Source organism: Salvelinus namaycush, chromosome 25 (assembly GCF_016432855.1).
Source record: "Salvelinus namaycush isolate Seneca chromosome 25, SaNama_1.0, whole genome shotgun sequence".
Taxonomy (NCBI): domain Eukaryota; kingdom Metazoa; phylum Chordata; class Actinopteri; order Salmoniformes; family Salmonidae; genus Salvelinus; species Salvelinus namaycush.
Window position 1 is genome coordinate 38,648,193 of NC_052331.1, and position 20,682 is coordinate 38,668,874.

Here is a 20,682-nt window from a genome sequence, read left to right on the forward strand (position 1 = left end):
GGTGGTCTCAACGACGCTTACATTTTTCTAGGTAAAAATGTAGGAGTCTGAATATTCTAATTAATAGGTAAAAATGTAGGAGTCTGAATATTCTAATTAATAGGTAAACATTTAGGAGTCTGAATATTCTAATTAATAGGTAAACATTTAGGAGTCTGAATATTCTAATTAATAGGTAAACATTTAGGAGTCTGAATATTCTAATTAATAGGTGGTCTTCATGTGGATAGTCTTGTGAAAATATAAACTGGCTTAAAATTTTGTTTGGGGAGAAAATTCAGGAATAATTAAATTACTGAATGCAAGGTAGTAGTTTAGTTTACTGCAGGCTATTTGAAATACGAAACAACTGAACTAGGCCTATATGAATCACTCACCCATCGCCCTGGTCAGTTTTTTCGGTAAGAATACGAACTGGATTAAAGTGAATAGACATTAATCTTCACATATTTCAATTAGTTTGAGTTTGACTCCACTTCACAGAAGTAAAGATTCATGGGGGGGATTGAAAGCATAATTTCTTTATTTCCTGAACATCATTTGTTCCTTCTACATTTCATGTACTACTGGAGTATTTCAGTCATTTTTCCATCTACTCAAAATCTATACAAGCAACCTTGGCTTTGACATCTCATGTACAATCCTCTTTTCCAAACAAGGGAACAACCCCAAGCTACACTTCTGTGAACGTTCTTTCCAAAGCCAGACGGATTCTAGATTTTTTTTGGTCATTGAAGTAATCCATAGTTAAATACTGGCTGGGTTGTGAAGTATATAAAAACTTAAGTCTCCCCACTCTTCTAAAGACCCACTCCTCCAGTGTCCCACACAGCATGCCTTATACTCAAGGGGGCCTCAAGGCATGAAGATCAAGGGCAGTGTTCCCATCCAATCCCTGGTAAAATGGCATTTTAGTCAGTCTCTCTGGGGCCTGTTCCGGCTGGGTGGAGTTAGACAGAAATGTACTTTGTAAAACAGAGGATGTGAGCAGAGTGGAGGGAGGAGTAGAACGTGCGTAATTTGGCTGGAGCAAGCAGCGGATCTAAAAAAAACTTTATATAAAAAAAAAGTTTAAAAAATTTAAAAAAAAAATAATAATAAAAAAAAAAAAAATCGGGAACTTCTCTCTCTCCAATTTCGCTCTGGTACCGCTCAGCCACGAGCTCTGGGCAGCATTTAAAAAATGTCCTTCATGACTTATTTTAAATTAGGCCTATTCTTGTGTATTTCTTTAGCCTACCTCCACTACTAATGCTCAGAGATGTTGATATGAGTCGACTAACAAATAGTTCGCAGCCTGTGTAATTGATGGCAAGACAACGAATGAGCTCATGTAGCAGCAACAGAGATGTTTTAGATTTTTATAAAGGCCATTGTGAAAAAAAAAAAAAAAGGATTCCATGTAACAGTGTTAAATTTGTCCATCAACTGTAAAATGTGAGCACTACAGAGCCACAGTTACAACTGAAGTAGCCTACCTGATCATCAAGAGATGAGAGAAACACATTATTTTTTGTATCTGTGAGCGATGAGTGGGATTTCCAACTGCTCAACTCTGCTCAAATATTCTGGTGGTGAACAGATATGCTTATTCCTCCATGTTGAACAGGGAATACATAGCTTTATTAATGACAGGTTGAATACACAAAAATAAAATAAATCATGACTGCAATTTACGTCGTTCTTAGATTTGGCGGCAAAACTTTTTGGCTCAAGGGCCACATTGGGATTTTGAAATTCAACTGAGGGCTGCACAGATTTTATTTTATTATGACCATTTGTTAGTCAAAATCAATTTTGAGGGCCAGAAACAGGTAAGTTATTAAAAAAAAATGGGTCTATTATATTTTGTACATTAGATGTGTACATTAGACATTTAGATGTGGCCTAGTGTCTTCTTTACCCAAAATAATAACCCCCCCTCCCACCCACAAGATTTGATATATTTTGTTTACTCTAACCATGACAGAACTTTTAACTCCTGTATGACATTTTTATCTGCAACGTTCAGAATGTTTCATCTCGCTGACTACATCCCCCAGACCATTGCAAAGGATGCAACTGACCAATCAGAGGGATCCTGGGCATGGTTCAGTCAGGTAACATTTAGGTGGGGCTTACTGACATCCTTCCACCAACCTGTTCTAATCTCAGTACAGCCTCATACTAAAAACAACCCTCGGTGAGGCCAAGCAGTCCCCGTTAGAAGGGCATTCCTCCGGAGATCTGTCGGGCCACCTGTTCCTCGGTGCTTTCCTCCTTGTCGCGCTCCTTGTTCCAGTCCTTGAGGCCCTCAGGCAGGGATGTGTCCTCATCCATACCCCCCGTGCCCTCCACAAACTCCTCGTAGGTGGACTTCTCAGCGAACGGCCGCACCCCCAGGAGCTCCACCATGTCCTTCTTGTCCAGCACCTCCCTCTCCAGCAGACGCTGCGCCACCTGACCAGGCAACCATTGAAGGTAAATGTATTATTACATTTGGCTTAAGTTTTACTTGTGTGTCTGTGTGAGACAGTGTAAGCCTTTTTATGTCCTACCACCACACCTGCTCCCACACGTACCTTCTCCACATCGTCTTTCCTCTCAGCCAGTAGGGTGTGGGTACGCTCGTACGCCTCTCGGATGAGATTGCGCACCTCCGTGTCGATGAGGCGCGCCGTGGCCTCGCTGTAGGGCTTCTCAAGGGTCATCTCGCCCTGCCGGGGCAAGTCGAAGGACACCTGGCCCACTTTGTCATTCATGCCAAACTGCACGATCTGTAAAAACAATGGTGTAGAAACAGAGTAACACTTTATTGGAATGTCCTAATACCACAGACTGAGATTTTCAGTATATTCAATTAATTAAACAAATATATATAATGTGTGCAGGCACCATGGTCTGGGTACATGTTCACAACCCAAAAGACCAGGGTTGGTGGACCATTCTTCACACACACACAAGGAAACTGTTGTGCGTGAAAAACCCAGTAACGTTGCAGTTCTTCACACTCTCAACCCGGTGCGCCTGACACCTACTACCATACCCTGTTCAAAGGCACTTAAATATTTTGTCTTGCCCATTCACCCTCTGAATGGCACACATACACATATAATTCTTTAACATGTCTCCTCCTCTTCATCTACACTGATTGAAGTGGATTTAACAAGTGACGTCAATAAGAGATCATAGCTTTTCACCTGGTCAGTCTATATCATGGAAAGACCAGGTGTTCCTAATGTTTTGTACACTCAGTGTATGCTTCTCCCCACCGGAAACTTGATGTCCATCCTCATGTCCTCCCCTCTCACAGACTCTCCCACTTGAATGTATCTCTCTCATTTCATTACTGTCTCAATAAAATGCAAAATATCATATGATAATCCACTCTACTTCAACAACAACAAAAATAACTGGAATGTGACACACACATACCTTCATGAGATTAGTACAACCGTCTTACCCAATCATAAACCCATTGTGTACTAGCCCTGTGAAAAACACAGATAAAACGCTAATAAATCTGGCGGTGGGGACGGACGGGGACGGACAGACCTGGGCGTATGCACTCTGGGTGACCTTCCTGAGGTCGTCCTGGGCCCCCGTGGTGATGCGACCGAAGAAGATCTCCTCAGACACGCGGCCACCCAGCGTCATGCACATCCTGTCCAGCAGCTGCTCCTTGGTGTATAGGTACTGCTCCTTAGGTAGGTACTGGGCATAGCCCAACCCTTTGCCTCTGGGGATGATGGATACCTGGAGAGAGGACAAAATGTCAGTGGTAAGTTGAGCCTGGCAGTTATTGGTCACCCAGTATTAAATCTTTTTTTTTTTTTTTTTTAAAGGTGAACTATCCCTTTAATATCTTGCAAAGTATGCATATATTCTCTAGAGCTAGTCAGACTGATGTTTTACAAAGCCGTCAATATTAACATAACACTTTTTCTAAGGATGCATGGTAAAGACCATCCAACTCACCAAAGCCAGCCGGTGTAGCGTAAATATTATAAAAACAGAGTGTTTTTTGGATCCTGGATGTTGATTGGTTGGACAACAACTCCCACAAAATACCATGACCATGTATTAAATGTCATAATTCCACTGTCCCGCAGCCCAGGCAGGGAATTCATAAACTTCATCTATCTCGGGGGCATCTACACATTATTTGTCCACGCCACCATTTGGTTTGCAACAGTTAGCGGTTGTACGTAGATCTACCTATAACCTGTGCAACAATGTATCATTTTACAAATGCAATATCTCCCATGCCAGTAGCCCAAGAATGAACATAAAACAAATAATTCATCATGGAAACCGTAAACACTCAGAACTCCGTTAATTAATTAACCAGCACAGTGCGGCCTATTGTATATTTATTCAAGTTCTTGTCACTCATCCTCATTGAATCTCTGCTAGCTAGGTACATGATAATGATTTGTTTAGTATAGTAACATCGCATGAATAGAATGATTAGCATTAACGACTGGGTCAAAACTATGACCTGTATAGAGGGGCAGGTAGAATATTGGTAGTGACTAGAATCTACCAGTATAGAGGGGCAGGTAGAATATTGGTAGTGACTAGAATCTACCCAGATAGAGGGGCAGGTAGAATATTAGTAGTGACTAGAATCTACCAGTATAGAGGGGCAAGTAGAATATTGGTAGTGACTAGAATCTACCTGTATAGAGGGGCAGGTAGAATGTTGGTAGTGACTAGAATCTACCAGTATAGAGGGGCAGGTAGAATATTGGTAGTGACTAGAATCTACCTGTATAGAGGGGCAGGTAGAATATTGGTAGTGACTAGAATCTACCTGTATAGAGGGGCAGGTAGAATATTGGTAGTGACTAGAATCTACCCAGATAGAGGGGCAGGTAGAATATTGGTAGTGACTAGGATCTACCTGTATAGATGGGCAGGTAGAATGTTGGTAGTGACTAGAATCTACCTGTATAGATGGGCAGGTAGAATATTGGTAGTGACTAGAATCTACCTGTATAGATGGGCAGGTAGAATATTGATAGTGACTAGAATCTACCCAGATAGAGGGGCAGGTAGAATATTGGTAGTGACTAGAATCTACCCAGATAGAGGGGCAGGTAGAATATTGGTAGTGACTAGAATCTACCCAGATAGAGGGGCAGGTAGAATATTGGTAGTGACTAGGATCTACCCAGATAGAGGGGCAGGTAGAATATTGGTAGTGACTAGGATCTACCCAGATAGAGGGGCAGGTAGAATGTTGGTAGTGACTAGAATCTACCCAGATAGAGGGGCAGGTAGAATATTAGTAGTGACTAGAATCTACCAGTATAGAGAGGCAGGTAGAATGTTGGTAGTGACTAGAATCTACCCAGATAGAGGGGCAGGTAGAATATTAGTAGTGACTAGAATCTACCAGTATAGAGGGGCAGGTAGAATGTTGGTAGTGACTAGAATCTACCCAGATAGAGGGGCAGGTAGAATGTTGGTAGTGACTAGAATCTACCAGCAGAGGGGCAGGTAGAATATTGGTAGTGACTAGAATCTACCCAGATAGAGGGGCAGGTAGAATATTGGTAGTGACTAGAATCTACCCAGATAGAGGGGCAGGTAGAATGTTGGTAGTGACTAGGATCTACCCAGATAGAGGGGCAGGTAGAATATTGGTAGTGACTACAATCTACCAGTATAGAGGGGCAGGTAGAATGTTGGTAGTGACTAGGATCTACCCAGATAGAGGGGCAGGTAGAATATTGGTAGTGACTAGAATCTACCAGTATAGATGGGCAGGTAGAATGTTGGTAGTGACTAGGATCTACCCAGATAGAGGGGCAGGTAGAATATTGGTAGTGACTAGGATCTACCCAGATAGAGGGGCAGGTAGAATATTGGTAGTGACTAGAATCTACCAGCATAGAGAGGCAGGTAGAAGGTTGGTAGTGACTAGAATCTACCTTGAGCAGAGGGTCAGCATGCTCCAGGTACCAGCCTGCCACAGCGTGCCCTGCCTCGTGGTAAGCTACAGTCTTTTTCTCCTCAGGCTGCAGGACCTGAGTCTTCTTCTCCAGACCTGTACATTCAACAACAGAAAGTACTTGACATACCAGTGTGACTATCGAAACAATCTGCATGACAAAGAAGGTACCCAAATTCATATGGAAAGGTTGAATGAAGAAGGTAGAACAGAAGGAGTGAGTAATCAATGACGTTTGATCTTTGTTGCTGTGTAAAAAGTCCAGTCGATGTATCAAGCCACACTAGTTCAATTAGATCATATAGATTAGAATACATTGTACTTTCAGTTGAATAAATTTCAGGTGAAATTTAATAAATCACGTTACAATTGACAGAGAAGTCATATTAGAGCTCCTTGCATCTCTATGGTTTGCTGGTCTTGACAACACAGCTTGTAAGTAGCCAATACATGTTACACATTTTTATTTTATTTAACTAGGCAAGTCAGGCCTCCCGAGTGGCGCAGTGGTCTAAGGCACTGCATCGCAGTGCTAGCTGTGCCACAAGAGATCCTGGTTCGAGTCCAGACCGCTGCGCCACTTGGGAGACCCGAGTGGCTTAATACGGTATGTAGCAAAATCAGGATGTGTTCATTTGTATATGTATGCGCTTATGCTCACCTCCGATCACGCGTTCGATGGCCTGCTCAAAGTGCTTCTGGTTGATTGAGTCCGCTAGGTGGCGCGCAGCAATCAGCGCGGCTTCATTGCACACATTGGCAATATCAGCACCTAACAAAACAGAATTACATTTTTTTATAGTTAAGCCTCATCCAGAGCAGTTTTCAACGAGCATATTAAAATTGAAAGGCAAAAAATATATCTATATGAGCATTGTAAGAAAGACCTCACAAATTCATATTTTATTTTTGTATACAAATATCAATATGAAAATGTACAGGGAAAATGCAACATTATACAGTATGTATGTATGTATGTATGTATGTAAGCAGCAGGGTTTTCGCCGGACAAGTGACCGGGAAATGTTTTAATTAACTGACATTTGAGCACTTTACTGGTCATCCATATAAGCATTGGATCTGTAATGCACTAACTAGGGCGTCCACCCACGCAGCCAGCGCAAAACAAACAGATAACTACGTGTCCTTAAAAACAGCCATTATCAAAAACACTATTCCTTGTGTTTCGATGTGCAGCATTACAAAATGTATAGCCTATTGTGTTATTGGTTTTTACTTCCCCTAAAATAACAATTGTCCACCTCACGGTTCAGCTGTCGAATATTTGAACGCTAAATGCAGCAGGGCATTGCATACAGACTTAGGAGTCCACTGTAGGATATTGATATTTAACAAATACATATAAAAAAGGAAGAGAAGCTTAGACCTAGCACCAGAGAGAGAGAGATATGTCTGCGGCATGCTACGACACTGACAAGGATAATGAAATGTATGTCGGACTACTGCGCCTGTTATACAGATATAGGTGTACAGGAAGCTACTTCGCAAATGTTCAAATCAGAATCTTTATTTTTTCATGAAGAGCAGCATTATATTTTAAGATTTTGGTGTAACTAAAACATTCTTCCTCACCTCAAGTTCAACTGTCGGAGTCAATTGGTGCGACGGTGTGCAATGGCCTTCATATCGTAGGACTGCAGTATAACAGGCTAATAGCCACACCTTCACAAAAGTTTCTAAACTTTATTAGGGTGACTCAAGCCATTGTTTATAGGAAAAATACGAGTAGGATATTATATTGCGGCAAACATTACAGTTGGAACTTAAATTTGGCCAAAGAAAATGGCTCAGATTGAAACAAAACATTTACGAACTGGTTTAATAAACCTTCACAAAAGTATTGAACAGGCTGTACTGTAGCAAATAACAAGAAAGGTTAGTGCCTACCGTACCCAACAAATGACAGCAATATGCTAATATTGATTTGACAACAGGCCTAGTTATTTGACAACAGGCCTACTTTACAACCCATCTTAAACTAAATACGGAGCACAAAATAAAGAAAAAACAGATTAAGTTTAATTTAGCCAAGGAAATTGTCTCAACAGAATGAAACAAAACACATTGTGCATATTTAAAGACTGGTTTTAATTAATAAATAGGTCTACAATAATAATGATATACAGCAATAGTAATACAAAACTATAAATACGAAAAAAATAAGTTAAATTGCATCCTACCTGAATAGCGAGTTGCACAGTAGCCTGCATTTGGCCGTGCCAACATTCTTCCCATCTTTGTTCACTACAGTATTAAAAACGTATCTTTAAGAAAATTCCCCTTGTAGGCTTTTCACTGAAGGCATACTCTCTAATGTTCGTTTTACTTCAATGAAAAAGGCATCCCATCCTCTTACATCAACAGAAGCCCAAGAATCCAATCTTGCTCTCTCAGCAGCATGCACCCAAGTCAGCGCGCACGGAGTGAGAGGAAGGTGCAGAAACGAGCAATCGGGATGCATGATATGCAAAATTTGGCCTGCTACAATTTTATTTATCGGCTTTTAAAGATGTACCGTGCAGAAATCGCGTCGCCATTTCCTGGTTGCTAAAATTCTAATAGTTTACCTAATTTCAGTTTAAGTTTTAAAAAAATAAATAAATGCAAGTACAGTGTAGAGAATCATTGTACCCCTGTGAAAAATCTTTTCCATAACCAAAAATATTGTATTTTCAGCTAGTGCACAAATCCGAAAGTAAAAAAAAAAAACTCTACTTAAGCACAGGAAGCACAGAAAGTGCACATAGAACAGATCTACCACTTATTAGACTTGATTTCAATGAGAATGACAGATCTACAATTCAAATTTCTATGTGGATTTGATCAGGTCGCCCAAAAAGTGACATATTGTAGCTTTAATTAAAAAAATGCAATGGGCAAAAGCTGGTTATTACCAGCCAACTTAAACCCTGGTATGCAGTATATGACATTCTGAATATGGCTTGTCAACTATATGGTAACAGTTTGATCATTTTAACTAGGCCTATAAACCCAATGATGACACCATTGTCCAGGATGGCATCCCCAGTGTGCCTCAAAAACCTACCTGAGAAGCCTGGGGTGAGGGCAGCCATTTTCCTGGCGAGAGCTTCTTTGTCCATCTCTGCATCCATTTTCAAAGGCCTCAAGTGCACTTTAAATATGGACGATCTGCCTTTAATGTCAGGATGACCTGCGAAAACAATATTACCAATGTTTATAAGCTTTTCCACAGTTTCCTAACTTGGTCAGTCATTCCTTTCAGCATCAACTAAAGGTTGACCAATTACTACTAAAAAGAAAACAATTTCAGGCTCCTGGATAGGTAATGATACGTGACATGTTGTGGTAATAGGATCATCATTACACTGTGGTTCATTAACAGATAACCATAGTACAACGTAAATGTTCCTTTATTACAGTGGATTCATATTTTATTTTTACCATATCCAACAACTACATTAATCCAGAACAGGAGGAAACCCAAGCAGTCAGGGGGCATATGATAAAATAAAACGATGGGCTCGTACCGATGTAAATCTGTCTGTCGAAGCGTCCGGGCCTCATCAGTGCAGGGTCCAGGATGTCAGGTCTATTAGTACCTGCTAGCACTACCACATTGGTTGCTGTGTTGAACCCTGGAAACAGAGAGGAAAAGGCAGTGTCATACGGATTCTGTTTAAATCAGTGTTTCTTAATCCTGGTCGACCCCAAAGGGATGCATATTTTAGTTTTTACCCTAGCAACACACACACCTGATTCCATTATCAGTGTTTCCCCTATATTCATTTTGCAATAGCGGGCCTAGCTATTGTCAGTAGCTTCCCATCCAACTGGTGACAGAATATTCTAAAAATCATAAAGAAAATGTGCATTTTCCCACCAGTGGTGTGCTTCCAAACAGACACCAATCTGTAGATGTACATAAAAGTATGTAGAAAAGATAAACCTATATTTATTTTTTATAAGATCATCTTAGAGAACTAACAAAAATACTTTGAGAGAGAATCAAAAATTTGGCATGTTATAATGTTTGAGTCACTCAGATAGCATACGAACAAAGAGAATTGCAGGAAAGTAGCTTTAAAAATGACATTACGGGTTCGCGCCCAGGCTCTGTCGCAGCCGGCCGCGACCGGGAGGTCCGTGGGGCGACGCACAATTGGCATAGCGTCGTCCGGGTTAGGGAGGGTTTGGCCGGTAGGGATATCCTTGTCTCATCGCGCTCCAGCGACTCCTGTGGCGGGCCGGGCGCAGTGCGCGCTAACCAAGGGGGCCAGGTACACGGTGTTTCCTCCGACACATTGGTGCGGCTGGCTTCCGGGTTGGAGGCGCGCTGTGTTAAGAAGCAGTGCGGCTTGGTTGGGTTGTGCTTCGGAGGACGCATGGCTTTCAACCTTCGTCTCTCCCGAGCCCGTACGGGAGTTGTAGCGATGAGACAAGATAGTAATTACTAGCGATTGGATACCACGAAAATTGGGGAGAAAATGGGATAAAATTTATTAAAAAAAAAAATAAAAAAAAAAATGACATTACATTCTCGCAGCCCCATGAAAAGATGTGTAGAATTGCAGGAAACTAGCATTAAACCGTAAAATATCTCTGTGGCCAAGAGGGTGGCCGATAAAAACGTTGGTTGGAGAACGTGCAATTGGCCACGCCCAATACCAGGGGAAACATTGAATCAACGATCAAACCTTTGATTAGTGGAATCGGGTGTGTAGTGCTAGGGCAAAAACTAAAAACAATGTGGACCCCTTTGGGTCTACCGGACCAGGATTAAGAAACACTTGTCTAATTATAATTTAAATCAGTAGCCAGCCAGCCAAGTTAGCCAGCCAGCCAAGTTAGCCAGCCAGCCAAGTTAGCCAGCCAGCCAAGTTAGCCAGCCAGCCAGCTCAGGTAGCCAGCTAAAGTAGCATGGCTAATTGAGGCCATTTTACTGCGCTCCCTGTCCAATGTCTACAACTCCATTCATATGAAACAACAGCCTGAATGTTGGTTGATCATTGTAGCCAACTTATTTCTGTAATTTGAATTCCATTCTTGCATTGAAAAAAATCTCCCCACTTTCACTTCCTATTTTTTTCAAAAATGAATACTCTCCCAAGTAATTGAATACTAAAGTATGTTCGGGTATTCGAATAACCGTGTCCATCCCTACTGCGGTGGTCTGTGTAGAGACAGACCTCGCAAAATGAGTGGACTACGTATATTTTGCTGGGGCATTTATTGCCCCAATAATTGCAAAATGTTGGCTGGATTTGATAAACTATACATGTTTTGCCTTGAGCCTTCGTTAATTTGACCCTGAGCGATACACACCATCCATCTCGACCAGCAGCTGATTGAGGGTGTTTTCCTGCTCGCTCTGGCCACCAAAGTTCCCTCTGCCTCGCTTGCGCCCTACTGCGTCAATCTCGTCAATGAAGAGGATGCAGGGGGCGTTCTTACGGGCCATGACAAACAGATCTCGAACCTGGAAAGCACAAAGCAGGGAGAGAATAAAACCCAGAGTACATTAGGCTTTGGCGTTACACCGTGTATAGGCTTGGGTGGTACACCGTATATACCGGGGTATTTGGAATTAGCCACGGGATGGTTTTTCAATACTGTTGAAACTATTTCTTTAAAAAGTTTAATAAATCTTAATATTTGTAGCTACTTTTTATTAAGTAAATACCTGCAGTCAACTTGTGCAATACGTTAGGAGAGAAAGCAGATCGCGTTCTTCATTTCACCTGCCACATTATGAAGCTGACCGGTATTCCCCAGTCACATGTTGCTTGTTTACAAGTACACAACGACGAGAGACCAGAGCCTCGGGAGTCACTCACCACCGTGCAGCACGCGCTATGGTTATCTAGTTACAGAATGGAATTCACAACTAAATGTTTGCCAGCTAGATATCTTAGAACTAAGATCTTAGAACTAATAAGTTAACTTTTTTAACTTTCTAAAATGTGCTAGATGCTCTGCAGTCGTGCATTTGGTTTGCCCAACTTAGTAGCTAGTTATCTAGCTAAGTGGTTAGCTTCCTGCTAACAAGCTCCTCTATTGGTAACAGCAGAGAAACCCTTCCTGGATCAAGAGCCATACTGTCTAATATTTGTTTTGTGCATGCAGAAAAACGCCAAAAAAAATGTTGTTACTCGTTTAACTTTATGAGCTGGGATGTCTGTCCTGCAAATAGTTTGCAAGAGACTATATAAAATGTTCACATGCGTTTGTTAGCATTTAACTAGCATTCGCTATGGTATTTTACATGTACTTGTTTGCATTGCTAACCTTCGGATAATTTTTTTTAAATTAAATTAAAAATAAATAAATCGCCCCTTGTGTTCAGTGCCGGTATCACCCAATATACTGGGATGGTATAATGGTATAAAGGTCGGTATGCAGGTATGATACTCTGGATACCACACAAGCCTATCACTGATATTGCTTTTAAACTGGAGTCCTGCTTCAGAAATCTTCCAATCGAGAGCAAGACGCAACTGTCAAGAATTGTGAGTATGAACATTAGGACATGGCTCCACTTGGCAAGGCTGACAGGACGGGGCACTACTGGGCGGGGCTCGACAGGGCAGGTAGATGTAAAATAATTGGATGGCTGTCCTTTCCCTTTGTCAGGTGAATATTCAAATGAAAGAGTGTTGGAACACAGTTAAGCTTTGATAAAAAAAAGAAAAAAAAGGTTGACATGGTGAAATGAACAATACATTGTGCAATCATTTAGAAATGTCCATCAACCCAAAGTATACTGACACCAAGATCCACAGTGTTGTCACTTACCCTGGCGGGGCCCACGCCCACAAACATCTCCAGGAACTCTGAGCCATTTACGGTGATAAAGGGGACGTCGGCCTCTCCGGCGGTAGCCTTGGCCAGCAGGGTCTTCCCTGTGCCAGGGGGTCCCGTCAGGATAGCCCCCTGTGACATAGAAGAGTATGACTTGTGGTGTTCCAGGATGTCGGTTTTGCAGTCATGCTGTGCATATCCCAGAAGACTGCTATAACATATCGACCCTCTGGAACATGCTCATTGCTTACTTACACCTAGAAATAACCCCCTGCCCCTATCCCCTGATGATATCAGATTTTTTTATAAGTATAGGCAATATGGGGGTAGCTCCACCTTGCCCTACGATAGGCTAAGTGGAATTTTCACATATTGTTTATCCTTATAAGCAAAGGTCTCTCCTGCTGGCTCACCTTGGGGATCTTGGCGCCCAGGTCCTGGTACTGTTTGGGGTTCTTGAGGAAGTTGACAAACTCCATGATCTCCAGCTTGGCCTCTTCGCAGCCTGCCACGTCCTTGAACTTCACGTCGATCTCATCGCGCAACACCTTGGCCGTTGTCTCGCTGACACTGAATAGTCCGCCCATGCCCCGGCCGCCCGGTCGGCCAGCTCCCGCTGGCCCCCGTCGCAGCATGAAGAGCAGGAAGCCGATGATGAGCACGGTGGGCAGCATGCTGAGCAGGAACGACCTGCGGGGGAGAAGAGAGATGTGCTACTGGGATTAGAGCTGTGCCGTGTTCCTAACGGAAAAGTAAAAAGGAGCATTTCTTATTAAGGTGATCTCTTCCCATTTCAGTCCATTTGGTGTCCAACTTACCCGTCGCTTTCAGCGGAGTACACCACTGGCAGACGGTTCTCCCCCTCGATACCCATCTCATACTGAGCTGTCTCTAGGTTCCGCTCAAACGTGTCCACGCTGCCAATGTTGAACCACACGTACTGCTGGGTACCAAAACACAAACCACTCATTACTACTAGAAAGAGGAGGAAGGGAAGCGCTACTAAGGTACACAATAGTACATTTGGTAGACAGAAGGTGCTCTTTGGTAAAAGGGGTAAATTGGTCATCAAAAAGAAAGGAGGACCAAGGCACTCTTCATATAATTAATTAAAGTGCCTTAAAAAAATCCGAAACGCGTCAGATTTTTAAAACTGTTTCTATTGAACATGCCATACTAATAAAGGCATTTTAATTAATTATATGAAGAGTGCCTTGGTCCTCCTTTCTTTTTGATAACCACTCATTACTACCTTTGTTCTAACAAGTGAAGAAGAGAACACATGCATAATTTTATTTTATTTTTTATATGGGTACAAATATTTAACTTACTCCATCAACTGGAGTCTTTCCGGGTGTAAATACCACTTTCACATAGCGCTTGTTTATTACCTCCAATCTGTCAACCTAGAGAGAAAAAGAAAGATCCAAATTCAAGTCCCCGAATGTGAGATGGTCAACAGCAGTGGACAAATCATCAGATCATCATCATCACACCATACATCAAGCAAACGAACATCTAACCTCGAGCCTGACACACGATTTCTATATTGTTAAAAATTACACACCATTTTCCCTATCAATGATACTAATAGAATACTTACGACGTCTTTCGAGAGGTAGTTATTGACAAAGTCTTTCCAAGTGACCTCTCTCCCGCCTTCCCGTAAAAAAAAGAAGTACGTAACCATGGTCCAAAACGCAGCACCACTCAGGAAGTACATACGGAACTCCTTATCGTCCCATGGCACGTCACCCTAAGGATAAACACATTGCGGAAATTTTTTAAATAACAATCGATTTCATTGTATCGTTTTGTCTCATTTGCTCTGTTTGTACTGTGCACTATATTGTCTTGTTGGGTTTTGTTTACAACAGTTTAGCATTGACAGGATGCCAACAGTAGTGCAAAAATAATGGTACGAGTGGTAAGACCTTGGTTAGCATGCTCCAAATACCCAAATCATTAAGTCAACTTCCGACCAGGTTTCAGGTGTTGATTCTCACCTTTTGGAGCCGGCTATACCAATGGGACTCATCCTTCCTGCCTCCTCTTTTTCCTCCTCCGCCTGAGGCACCACCTCCTCCTCCTCCACTAGATTTACCAGTGGCCTTCTGTGCATTGGTAGTTGGCTTGGCCTCTGAGAAGGCAGATAGACACATCAGTTTTCAGCCTAAAACTGAAGTCAACCCTCTGTTTAGAACATGGAATTGGTGTAGTGCAGTAGTTCACAGAGGCTTCCATAGATATCGTTTACATGATGACATAGCTCATCTAAATACTGGAAAAGTTAGCATTTTGTTAATCACCACATACAGTGCATTCGGGAAAGTATTCAGACCCCTTGACTTTTTCACCATCTTGTTACGTTACAGCCTTATTCTAAAATTGATTCAATTGTTTTTTTCCCCCCTCAATCTACACACAATACCCCATAATGACAAAGCAAAAACAGGTGTTGAGAAAATGTATAACAATTCAATAAAAAAATATCACATTGACATAAGTATTCAGAACCTTTATACTCAGTACTTTGTTGAAGCACCTTTGGCAGCGATTACAGCCTTGAGTTTCTCCCATTCTTCTCAAGCTCTGTCAGGTTGGAGGGGGAGTGTCGCTGCACAGCTATTTTCAGGTCTCTCCAGAGATGTTTCGATCGGGCTCTCAATGGGCCACTCAAGGACACAGACTTGTCCCGACGCCACTCCTGCATTGTCTTGGCTGTAGGCTTAGGGTCGTTGTTCTGTTGGAAAGTGAACCTTAGCCCCCAGTCTGTGGTCCTGAGCACTCCGGAGCAGGTTTTCATTAAGGACCTCTCTGTACCTTCCCTCGACTAGTCTCCCAGTCCCTACCGTTGAAAAACATCCCCACAGCATGATGCTGCCACCACCATGCTTCACCGTAGGGATGGTGCCAGGTTTCCTCCAGACGTGACGCTTGGCATTCAGGCCAAAGAGTTCAATCTTGATTTCATCAGACCAGAGAATCTTGTTTCTCATGGTCTGAGAGTCTTTAGGTAACTTTTGGCAAACTCCAAGCGGGCTGCCATGTGCCTTTTACTGAGGAGTGGCTTCCGTCTGGCCACTCTACCATTAAGCCCTGATTGGTGGAGTGCTGCAGAGATGGTTGTCCTTCTGGAAGGTTCTCCCATCTCCACAGAGGAACTCTGGAGCTCTGTCAGCATGACCATCAGGTTCTTGGTCAACTCCCTGACCAAGGTCCTTCTCCCCCAATTGCTCAGTTTGGCCATGCAGCCAGCTCTAAGAAGAGTGTTGGTGGTTCCAAACTTCTTCCATTTAAGAATGATGGAGGCCACTGTTCTTGGGGACCTTCAATGCTGCAGAAATGTTTAGATAAACCATCCCCAGATTTGCTCTGACATTCACTGTCAACTGTGGAACGTTATATAGACAGCCTTTCCAAATCATGTCCAATCAATTGAACGTACCACTCCAATGAAGTTGTAGAAACATCAAGGATGATCAACGCAAACAGGATGCACCAGAGCTCAATTGAGTCTCATAGCAAAGGGTCTGAATACATTAATACATGTGCAAAAATGTCTAAAAACCTGTTTTCACTTTGTCATTATGGGGTATTGTGATGTCATTATGGGGTATTGGGATGTCATTATGGGGCACTCCTTGTTTATTTTTAAGAGGATTGTTTTTTTATTTAATAGATTTTAATATAAGGCTGTAACGTCACAAAATGTGGAAAAAGGGAAGGGGTCTGAATACTTTCCGAATGCACTGTAGTGTTCAGTAGGTCTTAGCCAGCTAACAACATAGGACGGGAAAGTATATTTAGTCAGTGGTCTAAATTACCTTTGGCTTCTCCACTGGTTGGGTTGGATTCACTGCTCTTCGGCTCATTTTTCGGACCATTGGGGAAATATTTTTCAAATCCTGACGTAAAAACATCAAACTTTAGAGCGCACAAAATCATAAATGAGCATGAAAAACTTCTCATTTTAATGACCCATAAATACATTATGCTTTGTGTTATACATAATCAGAAAGAATGGGAATCTGCTAGATGAATACAATGAACGTTGAGGTACATACCTTTTGGTGGTTTGGAGCAGAGTCTTTGATAGGCACCTAACACATGTTCAAACAGAGTCCTCCTTTCGAGTACGATCTGGCTGTCTGCTTGGCTGGAGACCTTGAAAATGAAAGATGACAATCAACATAACATATGCCATTTAGTAGACGCTTTTATCCAAAGCTACTTAGTCATGTATGCAATTCATTTTACGTATGGACGATCCAGGGCTTTGAACCCACAACACTGGTGTTGCAAGCTCCATGCCCCATCAACTGAGCCATACAGAACCAGAATCCTTGGAAAAAAGCAATGTTGCACTAAATAAATACACTTTTTCCTCAACTCCATCCGTGGGCACCACCTTCCTTTTAAACGTTTTTATTCAAACAGCAGCACATTTTCAACTGCTCAACTAGGTCTAGTTTTTAAACCATTGGCGTATTTAAGTAGTAGTAGTAGTAGTAGTAGTAGTAATGTTGGAATAGTTAGAATTGAGAAACACGGGCCTCCCGAGTGGCGCAGTGGTCTGAGGCACTGCATCGCAGTTGCTAGCTGTGCCACTAGAGAACCCTGGTTCGATTCCAGGCTCTGTCGCAGCCGGCTGCGAGGACAAACCTCTCCCGAGTCCGTATGGGAGTTGCAGCGACGGGACAGGAATGTAACTACCAATTGGATACCATGAAATAAATCAAATATAAAAGATTTGAGAAACACTTGTCTTTACTTGAGTACTACGTATAGAAACCAAGTGCATGTGAAAACGTCATGGAATACACTTCAGAAATATTGCACCATTACATTTTGTCTGTGCGCCTACTGTCATTTCTCAGAGTAACACTACAACATAAAATAGGTAGAGATTTAAAAAACTGAAGCGTCATTAGCTAGTTTAATGATCGCTCTGAAATCTTAAAAATTCACTTAACTGTCAAGTTGAACAACATCCTGACCACACTGGCTGCATTGCGTGCAAGCATTGCAAAATAAATGTACACATACATGTTATTCAATAATTTCATCCAAATTGCTCCATCTGCATAGCCAGGCGCTAAAATAGAACTTGGTACGCTGCAAGTCCTGCTGCCTCTCATTGGTTTTTAGGAGCATAAACCCGTTTAGGTGATTTAATTAAAGATGAACGAGGTCCACAGTCCAGCAGGTTGCCAACACCACATAAAATAGAAAGAAGACCTTACTAGGAGAGATCACTTTTTAACTTACTGTGTTTCCCCTTTTATCTGTGGATTAATTGTAGGAGTAGAGAACACACACTTTTGTGTGACTCAAAATGGGTTGATATTCTACAAAGATCCAGCAAGAAAAAGGACCTTGTACATTTCAAGTAAAATAACAACCCAAGGTTTATATCCCAGGCCAAATTAGTTACCAACAGCAAGCTAGCTAGTTAAATGTCCATGAATGTTTCATATGCGTTTCGACCTGTCCCCAAATTAAATGAATTCGTTCAGAGTTCTTTGTGATCTTTCCACCTGCGTGTCTTGATCGCATCTGGTGTGGAAGGACACAATCACCATGCGTGCGTGCCCGGCGTAGTCCGTATTTTAACATTGGCGAATACAAATAGTCACTACATGTGCCTACATAACGTTACCTAAAATATCTAGACATGTTGTAACGTTGGTTTAACACGCGATAGTTGACTAGCTAACGTTAAATAACAATTGAATTCATGATGTAATCTCGCCCTGTGTTATCGAACCACGGCAATGTCATTCGCAGGCCTGTTACGCTAGCTAGAATGACAGGTTGTTTTGTTGGGCAAAATAATGTTGGATTAGGACAGTATCTAGATTTTCTACAAACAGACGACATGTAAAGACTGCATATTCCCAAAACAAACTCGTAATGCCTAGTCACGCAATAAGAATCGACTAGCACGGTTTGTTTTGATGTTGTAACGTCGTTAGCTAGATTGCAACTCACCAATCGTGCACAGCTAACGTTAGATGTTCTGACGTTTGGAGGTAGCAACATTTTGAATAGATTCCTGCCACCTCTTGACAAGCGGAGGTATCGGTGAGCCATTCTGACTTGTTACGTTGACACCTTGGTTATTCTAACGGATTTTTTTTCCCGGAAAGATTTATCACAAAAATGTTTTGAAGACTTATCTCATGCATGCACTATCCCATCCCATAACAAGAGCCGCCATTATTTTTCCCTTCAGAATTACGTGATGACGCAGGCTTCTCTTGTTCTTTTACGGCAGACTACACCTATTGGTTTATTGCCGCCACCTACTGTACGGGTAGTGAACGGAAGAAAAAAAAATCCATTGCGGGAAAGGGGGGTTATAATACCACCATCATATACAATACAAAAATAACATTTATTTTAAAAAAGGCCCACCCCACTCCTTCAGTGATAAAACAAATCACATCCCTAGACAGGCTCAGGGGCCTGTGTAGACAGAGCATTCATAGACAAGATTCCTTGTAATACCTCTGCTGTAAAATAAATTAAAAAACATTCAGCCACACTCACAATGCCTGTTTTCTCAGATGTCTTATTTGTTTGCGCTGTACAGTTTATAACCAATGCAATAAACAATACAAAGTCCACCTTTTTTTTAACATGCATTGTGTCAGGATCCGGTTTGCGAGCAACATTTACTGAGGTCTTGCAGGAGGAAATTCATGACTATGGGTGATTTTCCAGTATCTAGACTGTTCTGCCAGTAGTAAGCATAATCAACATAAGGTTAATTAATAGACATGTGCAAGCAGAATAAAGGCTGAGCTCAGTTGAACAGAGCTGGGTCGACATGGAGTTAATCACTAGACATGTAAAAACAGAACGTTAGTAGAAAATATATGCCTGTGCAGTTGTAAGCCTGAGGGAAGTCAATGCCTGGTCCTGTGACTGGCTTTAAAGCATGTGATTGTATTATATATGTATGTCTGTGCCATTACAGACTTAGGGAAGCCATTATGTAATCCTATGAGTATCATTAGACAGACACCTGCATTACGTGTGTCTTGTTTTTTTGTATCATTGCTATGGTTACGCCACCAATATAATCTGTAAACAAGCATGAATTGAGACAGAAAGATAATGGTGGCAAGAGGCCAAGGGGTGTTAATCATCTACATAGAGGGGAGTGACCATGTGTGTTATCTGACCATACGGGTCAGTCGGCCTGCACCAACCACTGGGCTTCCTCATTCCATCCACCATATGGGTCAGTCGGTGTGCACCAACCACTGCATCTATTTCTTCAGTTACATCCTTTGCACTCACTTCTAGCGCCACTCCAGAGATAACCCACTTGATAGGTGCCCTGCATCGCAGATCCACACGCGACACATTCAAATCCAATATCTTTTTCAGGTGCAAAGCACGCTCCTTCTGCTCCTTGGACATACAAAAAAATATATATATTTCTTGTTATTTTCACTGACGCCACCTCATCTAAGATTTTCGTCGAGACTTCAAAATGGATCTCCCAGGTTTCTCTTTCGATCCAAAACTCAGACTAAAGAACAGTCAGAACTAGGCTTGGATTTACTAGACTCCATGACCACTTTCCTTCTCTTGTTTCCTTTTTTATTTGCCACTGTAATCCATTCCTTCTCACTTGTCTCCACTCAACGCGCCATCTGATTCAAACAAAACATCCGCCTCCGCCATCTTCCGAATAGGTACCATTCCTCAGGCGGCCCTGTCGACGAACGGATTCAGTTCCAGTCTTCTTCTCTAAGGTTTTATGGTGTAGCGACCAAAACTAATGTTGTATTCCCGCCACCAACTGGATGGGGGTAAAAAAAAAATGTATACATTCCATTACAGATATGGGGAAAAAAGTCATTAATCCACACACACTAATAAAACATGTATTTTTACACGTAACAAATGTCAAAACCTCCGTAACT

At 42.0% G+C, this 20,682-nt stretch overlaps 1 protein-coding gene across 2 annotated transcripts; it reads right to left on the reverse strand.

Annotated features, from left to right (window-relative positions):
* Positions 1 to 1,347: 1,347 nt before the first annotated feature.
* Positions 1,348 to 18,980, reverse strand: afg3l2 (AFG3-like AAA ATPase 2). Of its 2 annotated transcripts, none has more exons than XM_038964422.1 (17): positions 18,734 to 18,980; positions 16,807 to 16,906; positions 16,567 to 16,647; positions 14,746 to 14,879; positions 14,343 to 14,495; positions 14,071 to 14,145; positions 13,558 to 13,679; positions 13,153 to 13,429; positions 12,734 to 12,871; positions 11,264 to 11,417; positions 9,469 to 9,576; positions 9,006 to 9,131; positions 6,600 to 6,710; positions 5,919 to 6,034; positions 3,535 to 3,735; positions 2,562 to 2,756; positions 1,348 to 2,439 (listed from the first exon to the last, which is right to left on the reverse strand). In XM_038964422.1, exons 1-17 carry the CDS (start codon positions 18,833 to 18,835, stop codon positions 2,203 to 2,205), a joined length of 2,430 nt encoding a protein of 809 aa, XP_038820350.1. In that variant the 5' UTR covers positions 18,836 to 18,980; the 3' UTR covers positions 1,348 to 2,202. The 2 variants fall into 2 exon arrangements, with proteins under 2 accessions (XP_038820350.1, XP_038820349.1); XM_038964421.1 differs by having other exon boundaries at positions 13,558 to 13,682.
* Positions 18,981 to 20,682: the final 1,702 nt, after the last annotated feature.